The following is a 9,241-nucleotide window of genomic DNA, read 5'->3' on the forward strand; positions in this document are numbered from 1 at the left end:
CGTCTTGACTAGATATGCTGAATTTAGTCGTCCATTTACAGGAGTATTTCCTGTCTATCTGTGAATTCCCCTAATATGTTGTTAATTGTTTTCTAATTGTGGTCGTTAGCCATTGCAGAAGGCTCCATCCGTGTTATGAATAGTGGAACGCCATTAACCGGAAGGGTAGAGATATTTCACAACGGCCAGTGGGGCACAGTTTGTGGCGGTGGTTGGGATATAAACGATGCAAACGTGGTATGCAAACAACTTGGCTTTCCACAGGCCACCCAAGCTTTCAGAAGCGCTTCTCACGGCGAGGGATCTGGGCCTATCTGGATGGCTGACGTAGCATGCTCAGGAAGCGAATCATTTCTTTATGAATGCAGTCATGGTGGATGGGGAGTCAATGACTGCACTCATAACGACGATGCCAGTGTGCAATGTTCTTATGGTTCATCTCCAGTTCGATTGGTTAACGGTGGAGCTAGCCATGGCCGTGTAGAGGTTAACTACAACGAAACCTGGGGCACAGTTTGTGATGATTACTGGCATATCAGTGACCCCAATGTGGTATGCCGTCAGCTCGGCTTCTCAAGTGCGTTATCGGCTCCTTGCTGTGCAGCATACGACGAGGGTTCTGATCCTATCTGGCTAGATGATGTCCAGTGTAAGGGAGAAGAGACCTCGCTGCTTGACTGTCCTCATAATGAGTGGGGAAGTCACAACTGTGAACATGAAGAAGATGCAAGTATTGTGTGTTACTGAGTCAGTACGCCGTATCTTGTCATGAAAAGGACCGAAAACTGATCGATGATAGAAGCAAACCGTTCTTTACTATATATGACAGTTGCTGATTAGCTAAAGTTCCCTTTGCATTTAAATATACAGACTCTCTATCGCGAAAAACACAATTTCCTACAATTCAAGGTCTTGTTTAACCCCTTCTCCCGTTCCTTCTGCGAGAAACATGAAACATTGTATCTGTATTAAGCTTTTGTTTCAGTAATTTTCATATTGGTTTTTAGTAAGCAAGTTTTTTGGTTACTGTCAAGTGGGAAAGGAGGGTCCCGAAAAAAGAATTTGAGCATCAGAGCTTTGGCACGTACCTGCACAAACTGCAGATTACAAACTGCTTCTCACAAGAAAACATATTGCAAACCAATTTTTCGATTTGCCAGGGATTTGCTATTTAAAATCTGTTTTTCGGCTTGGGTTGGAGAAATTGAAAAAACACATCAGATTACCTTAAAGAAGCACCCCTTTCTCCTCATTCATTCGTGTACAGGATGACTTTCATGTAGCTTTCATTATTCGCTTTTTATATTCATTCCTTGCCTTTTTAAATAATTCTCTTTATTTAAAATTATTTGTAAATACTTTTCGCTTTATTTAGACATAGTGAGCATATTTAAATTTTGCAAAAAAATAACTTTATTTATTCATGGTTCGCTTGCTCAACATTTAAACGTTTGAAATAATCTGAACTATATATGATCTTTGAAAACTATCACCTTTTACAATATTTGTATTTACTCGCATGTTCCTTACACTTTGTTATTGCGCATTCCTTGTACTTCTAAAAGCCAGCAGCAGATTATTAAACGAAAATTAGCCTTTTAAATTCAAGTAACTTTTGTTTTACCAATTAAGACGTGGTCCGCGGGCTAAATGAAAAGATTACTCCTTTACGTTCCGAAATTTCCTGTTATGATACATTGTCTTAGTTATGGTTGTTTTATTACAAGAGAATACCCTGTTTAAACACGTGTTACTTTTGCAAAACAATTAAGATCGGGACACACTAGGCGACAAGTCGATGTAACATGTCGCGGGGACAAGTTGCTGCAACATGTTGTCTCGTGTGACATGGTACATTTTTGCGACAATCTTTGTCGTTGCGACAAAATGAGCGAAAGCAGAGTTGTCGCAGCGTCTGCACACTTCTGCGACAAAATATAGCTTAACCAATAGGCCATTTCCGAGTTACCCTTTGCCTCTGTTTCAAAACGAGTCTACGTGTCAAATCATTTATATGAAAATGAGTTTCAACAACAGGTCCATTTTCATGCAAATCAAACTCATTTTCAATTGAATGGTTTCGCACGTAGACCCGTTTTGAAACAGAGGCAACGGGTAACTCGGAATGGCCTATGAGAGGGCGTCATGTATTTTCTGCATATTAAATTGGAAAACTAGTTCACATTCCCACTCTTCCAAATTCGCTGCGTGTGCACCGAGCAAGCGTCTTGTCGCAGCGACTTGTTTTGAAGCACTACACACGAAGCGACTTGTTGCAGAGACCTGTCGCTGCGACTTGTCGCCTAGTGTGTCCTGACCTTTACATTAACATGATATTACTGTCATCCCGAACTTGCAGTTTCCGTTCAGTTCAAAAAGGTAAATCAGCAACCTTCTAGTAGTTGCTGACTGGCCATATTTTCAGTATTATATATTTGCCGATACACCTTATTATTCCAGTAACGAATGTTTAGTTGTGGAATGTAAGAATGTTTGGTTTTGTGATAGTGTTTTATTTCACACCTTGTTAACGTTTTAGTTTTATCTTGTTAACAACTGAGGATTATACAAATCGTATACATGTAGCCACACGGTAATATTCTTGAAGAAATAAACTTCTTCTGGAACCAAAGCCAAGTTGTCGTTTCTGCTAACCGTCCAGTTGGTGGTTAGCTCTGAGTGCAATACTAATACTAACACTCAGGGACGGCGGAGCCAGGGGCTAAAGCCCCCCAGAATTTCAGAAAAAATAAAGACTTATTAAGAGAAGGGTCTTTTAAGCCCCCCCACTTCAAGTCACTAGTCAGCCCCCCCACTTGGAAAATTGCTCCGCCGTCCCTGACACTAACAAATACTAACACATACACTAACGTTAACACTAATAATTAACATTCATGGTGCACAAAAAGCATGTGAATATGATGAAAAACCAACAAACGTGTCCTCTTGGCACCATTTCCGAAAAAAGAGGTAACGGGACAACAGAAACTAACTAAAGTTGAAAGTGTAAAATACCATAAAGATTGACACTAACTGTTCAGTGTTCATTAACTTAACAAAAAGCTTCGACTGGATGGCATCCGATTGGGTATTGAGACTTTTTCAATGCAATTCTTAAAGGAAAACGGTCTGTTCGAGAAACAATTAGTGATTAATTGTACGGGTTAACAGATCGCACTTTTTAGTAATTCAGTTCAATAAAATTAGAAAAAGTCAGATCTGTTCACAAGTACAATTAATTCCTAACTGTTTTGAGAAAATAGACCGATTTCCTTTTAATAACAATGCCACTGTAAATACGAGCTTCTGAAGGTCTGTTAGCAAAAAGGTAGCTTTATTTTTCATGAGCTGTATTAATGTTACAAATAAGGCCTCACTCAAACTTGTTTTCTAACTTTAATTCTCGTGTCAAAATCTCAAATACGGTGTGACGATAGGTTTTTTCTTGGGCTGTGTGTAATGAACAACTTCTGAACTGTAACGGGAACGCACTGAAACTTCACTGAAATATGACTCAAATATGGGGGAAACTTAGCTCGGTAGAGCAACCACTTGCTTACGGCAACGGAGCTTCGCCACAAATTAAAGTAAATTCCTGGTACACGGCGATCTAACTTAAGGATCTTTCTCTACAGACGTCAAGGGTTAGACAGAACTTGGGTCCAACAGTAGTTCAGTTATTGCTTCTACATTTGCAATCACACTGTCGATGTAGTCAACGATGTAATCACCGATGTAATCAAAGAAAGTTTACAATGTCGCTTGCTTATATATCATCCTAAGCGGGTTTCTATTTTTAAATTTTACAGCGTTAAAAAATCCATGAACAATGTAGCCAGGTGTAGAACACAATAACAACGGAAAATATCAGTTTACAACCTATCCTTACTACCTAAATTTCCTTTGTTACACTAAATGATTAATAGCAGAGAGAAACTCCCCTTGAATCGAACGAACAAGGAACATCTGCAAAGCGAATTTCCAATAAAGAAATTATGGAAGAGCAGATGTACAAAAGTACACAGTTCAGTAAGGAGAAATTAACTAAGGGCAGCTGTACAAATGCAAGTTGTTCCTGAATAAAATAAGATTAAATTTCACAAGCGTTTGGTTTTACCTAAAACAACTGTTGGCTTTTTGAAAGGTTTTAAAATGCAAAATAAGGATAAACACAGAAATGACTGAAATACGGAAAATTCTCCCGTAACAATGGGGATTTTTTCAAGAACTACTTTGATCCGCAGAAAACGATTTTGTAATACAAACTTTCAAGAACCTCAGGCGAATAGTGCGACGACATGAACGAACTTCATCAAAAGGTCATGAAGGATGTTTTTAAGCAATCCGTGCTGAGCACCTGATAATGTATGACATTTACGATCTTTGCGAGTGTATCAGCCAAGGTATCTTGAAGAAATTTAACCACTGAGCGGGTAAAGGCTCGTTTTTACTAGAGTGGCCTACGAAAGGATTTAAAATCATGGTGCGTCCAGTGCGATATCTGTTCCTCAAGGAAGAAGCCAAATAAGACTTTGAGAGCACCGTTGAACACTTACAATGTTGGAGCCCCCTATGGAGAGGATTGCAGTCGATGTGATGGGCCCCCTGCCATTTACCGACCGAGAGAACAAGTATATCCTGGTCATTTCTGTTACGAGATTTATTATGCGTCTCGCCCCAGGCCATCATATATGCATAAATTAGCATTAATTAAAGTTGTTGTTTTGTGCTCCAAAATGGCGTGTTGATGAAACATGGTGTCAGAAGTGCGTACGTCTCTCGTTGAGTAAGAAAGCCTCCGCGAGTTTACATGATGGCCGCGAGCAACTTCCCGACTCCAGCACCGATGAACATGAAGGGGGACCTCGCGCACAATTGGTCCTTTTTCCAATCCCAGTTTAAGAACTACGAGATTGCTGTCGGTCTGGATAAAAAAGATGAAGCAATCCGAGTCGCTACGCTGTTATCCGTCATGGGCAAAGAGTGTTTCCGAGTATTTAAACACATCGAAATGGTGGATGGTGACAGGAAAAAGATCGACCCAATTTTGCAAGCGCTACAGGTGCATTTCGAACCAACCCGAAATGCCATTTACGAGCGCTACAAGTTCAACACTTGTGAACAGAGCCAAGGTGAAACATTCGCACAGCACATCACAAAACTTCGGCAGTTGGCATCAACATGCGAGTTTGGTACTCTCGAGAACGACTTGATTCGAAATCGGTTGGTGTTAGGTACCATAGACGCGACCGACATGTGTAGAATCAGCGAAATCACGAGTTTACAGCTACGAAATTTGAACAACGATAACGTATCGGAAGTAAAATTTGTCAAGAACGACAAGAAAGGAAAGAAACCGAAAGGCACGCCCCCAAAGCATCATGGGTCAGAAAACGCGAGAAAAGAAACGCCCCACGCTTCTACATATTGTGGTGGAAAACATCCAAAACAGGGAAAGCACTGCCCAGCATATGGTGTAACTTGTACAAACTGCAAGAAGATGCATCACTTCGCCAAAGTCTGCAAACAACCCAAGAAGCCCAACAATGTAAACATGCTTGATGCGCCTTCAGATGAGTCAGATTCATCATCAGATGAGTCAGTTTACAACATGGAACACACCGTGGGCTCGGTTAAAGCTTCAGGCGAAAAGTGGTTTGCAACACTTTCTTTGAGTGTCAATGGAAAGACTCCATGTGACATACCGTGCCAGATGGACTGTGGCGCTACATGCAACCTCATTAGCTATGCTGACTACTGCAGGATTACTCAAGATGGAGACCCTAAGCTGCAGAAATCAAATGCCAACCTACGTTTGTACGATGGGTCAGCTATATTACCAAAAGGAACATGTACTTTACATTGCAGTCGACAGGGAAAAGAGCAACTGCTAGACTTCCAAGTGGTTGATATTGATCAGAAGCCCTTGCTGTCAGCAACAACATGTGAGGACCTCGGTCTGTTAACAGTTAATCTGGATGAGAGAGTTCACGCTGTTGAGGACGCGGGGCCGCAAAGAAACCCAGTTGAAGCATGAGTACCAACAAGCCCTTTAACTCTCGAGTACATAGTAGCAAACTATGGTGATGTGTTCCCAGGATTACGATTTCTACCAGGTGAATACTGCATCGAGATCGACAAGAGCATCAACCCAGTGCAGCACCAAAATCGCAGAGTAGCTGTGCCCCTGAAGTCAGAATTGAAAAAGAAGATTGAAGAACTAGAGCAGAAGCAGGTGCTGGCTAAAGTTACCAAACCCTCTGATTGGATCAGCAGCATGGTGGCAATTCGAAACCTTCAGGCAAATTGCGGATATGTATTGATCCCAAGGACCTCAACCAGGCCCTGAAGCGTTCTCACTACCCTATGCCCACTGTCGAAGAGGTGCTGCCACGCCTATCAAATGCCAAGGTGTTTTCAGTCTTAGACGCAAAGGATGGCTTCTGGCAAGTGAAGCTCCAAGAAGAAAGCAGCTACCTTACAACCTTCTGTACCCCCTTTGGCCGATTCCGCTGGCTGCGAATGCCGTTTGGTATATCTACAGCTCCCGAAGAGTTCCAGAGGCGGCAGCACGAGGTACTGGAAGGTCCGCCTGGAGTGGAAGTGATTGCTGATGATATTCTGGTCTATGGATCAGGAGATACCAAAGAGCAAGCAGACCTAGATCACGACCGCAACTTAATTGGTGTGCTGGAAAGAGCTCGACTGTGTAACCTGAAGCTAAACAAGCAGAAACTGAAAGTGCGCTTGACTGAGGTGCCCTATATGGGACACTTGCTCACCTCCGATGGCCTTCGCCCTGATCCTCAGAAAGTACAAGCGGTTATCGACATGCCAAACCCGGATGGAATAAAAGCCGTACAGTGTTTCCTCGGCTTCGTCAATTATTTATCCAAGTTTCTGCCTCACATTTCAGGCGTAAGTGAGCAACTTCGCCATCTTACCGACAAAGACAGTGTGTGGTGTTGGAAATCACAGCATGATGAAGCCATGGAAAGCATAAAGAAGTTAGTGACGACCCAGCCTATACTCCGGTACTACGATGTCAAAGAAGAGGTGACCATACAATGTGACGCCAGTGAAGTTGGCCTCGGGGCAGCACTGCTTCAGAACGGACAGCCGGTGGCTTTCGCCTCAAGGTCGTTGTCAAGCACTGAACGCCGCTATGCTCAGATAGAGAAGGAATGCTTGGCCATAGTATTCTCATGTGAGCGTTTCGACCAGTACATTCATGGCAGAGTGAGTGTTAATGTAAAAACAGATCATAAGCCACTGGAAATCATCTTTAGGAAGTCTCTGCTCACTGCACCCCGATGACTACAACGCATGTTGCTGCGCTTGCAGAAATACAATTTGAATGTGACTTACAAAAGAGGCAAAGAAATGTATTTAGCCGATACACTCTCCAGGGCAGCTCCCCCACAGATGCCGACAAGTGACGCTACACCTGGTGACCAGATCTTCAACATCTGTGGGCAGACAGAATTTGAGGAGGAGATTGAAAGCATCAACCAAACGGACTTCCTGAAAGTCACAGACAGCAGGCTCAAGCAGATACAGCAGCAGACAGTACAAGACACAGCCCTGCAAGTCGTGAAGTCCACCATCCTATCAGGCTGGCCAGAGACCAGGGAGGAAGTGCCAGTGATCGTTAGAGAATACTGGGCATACCGGGATGAGCTGACAGCCCAAAATGGAGTTCTGTACAAGGGATCAAGAATTATTATCCCCAAGTCCATGCGTCCAGAGATGTTGGTCCGCATACATTCAAGCCACTTGGGAGCCGAATCATGCTTGCGTAAAGCCCGAGATGTCCTTTACTGGCCAAACATGAGCAATGAAGTACGGGACATGGTCGGACAGTACAGTGCATGTAATGAATACCAACAGTCACAGTGTAAGGAACCTCTGATGACTCACGAGATCCCAGAATGCCCATGGAGCCGTGCAGCGATGGACATTTTCACCCTGGACGGTGAAGACTACCTCATCACAGTTGATTTCTACTCCGATTTCTGGGAGGTTGACACTTTGCCAAACATGACATCAGAGACAGTCATAGAACGAAGCAAAGCACTCTTCAGCCGGTATGGAGTACCAGAAGCTGTAATAAGTGACAACGGTGGACAGTTTGCGAGTGAACAATTCACAAACTTTGCCCGCGACTGGGAGTTTGAACACATTACAACCTCGCCGTATCACAGTCAGTCAAATGGCAAGGTAGAATCAGCCGTCAAAATTGCCAAGATAATAAAGAAAGCTAAGAGAAGCGGACAAGATGTCTGGAAAGCAATCCTGGATTGGCGAAACACCCCAACAGAGATGGGTAGCAGCCCGGCGCAACGCTTCATGTCTCGTCGCACACGCACCCTTCTGCCAACCGCAAACCGACTACTGCGACCACAAGTTGTAGAAGGAGTAGCAGAAAAATCAAGGTGCGGCGTCAGAAAGCAAAGCACTACTTTGACAGAGGCTCAAAGGAGCTGCCAGAGTTGAAAATTGGGCAGCCTGTGCGAGTAAAACCATCACCATCACAGAGAGAGAACAAATGGTGACTGGGTACATGTGTGCAACAAGTTGCTCCACGATCCTACATTGTGGATGTTAGTGGGCGTGAATACAGACGGAACAGGAAGTTTCTAAGAACCACTCTGGAACCAGTCCAGGAAGAGCCTGATACAGTGGAACTGAGCACTCCAGATACACCGGAACCAGAAATGGGACTAAGAGCCCCTTCATTACCTCCAACCCCTAAAGAACCTGGTTTATCAGTCTTAGATGAACCCGATGTAGTGGAGCCACTGCGACAGACCAGAACTCGGACGGTTAGACTACCGGAACGTTACAGAGACTTTGTTTGTTAAGAACTGTGTGATCTTGGACATTCGAGCTATGGACATCGATCATCCTAGTTCCAGAGACTATATTAAGAACTTTTGATTTATGGATATTTCTGATATGGACATTACTCTTCATGAATGTTCCTGACGTTGTTGTTACGAGTTTTAGACTGAAGTACTTTCTCAAATGGACATTGAACTTGTTGCTAATTATTATTAACTTGTCGTTTTGTTGCGAGGGGAGATGTTACGAGATTTATTATGTGCCTCGCCCCAGGCCATCATGTATGCATAAATTAGCATTAATTAAAGTTGTTGTTTTGTGCTCCAAAATGGCGTGTTGATGAAACAATTTCTGACTATTTTACCAAGTGGACAGAAGCATTTGCCATGCCGAATCA

At 43.1% G+C, this 9,241-nt stretch overlaps 2 protein-coding genes across 2 annotated transcripts; both read left to right on the forward strand.

Moving 5' to 3' along the window:
• Nucleotides 1-318: 318 nt before the first annotated feature.
• On the forward strand, nt 319-912 carry LOC144641192 (scavenger receptor cysteine-rich type 1 protein M130-like). The gene has a single exon (XM_078500229.1). It carries the CDS (start codon nt 319-321, stop codon nt 745-747), a length of 429 nt encoding a protein of 142 aa, XP_078356355.1. The 3' UTR covers nt 748-912.
• Nucleotides 913-4,813: 3,901 nt separating this feature from the next.
• LOC144641193 (uncharacterized) lies at nt 4,814-6,037 on the forward strand. The gene has a single exon (XM_078500230.1). It carries the CDS (start codon nt 4,814-4,816, stop codon nt 6,035-6,037), a length of 1,224 nt encoding a protein of 407 aa, XP_078356356.1.
• The last annotated feature ends 3,204 nt before the right edge of the window (nt 6,038-9,241 follow it).

This window comes from Oculina patagonica, unplaced genomic scaffold, assembly GCF_052425735.1.
Source record: "Oculina patagonica isolate OP01 unplaced genomic scaffold, crgOcupat unplaced745, whole genome shotgun sequence".
Classification (NCBI taxonomy): domain Eukaryota; kingdom Metazoa; phylum Cnidaria; class Anthozoa; order Scleractinia; family Oculinidae; genus Oculina; species Oculina patagonica.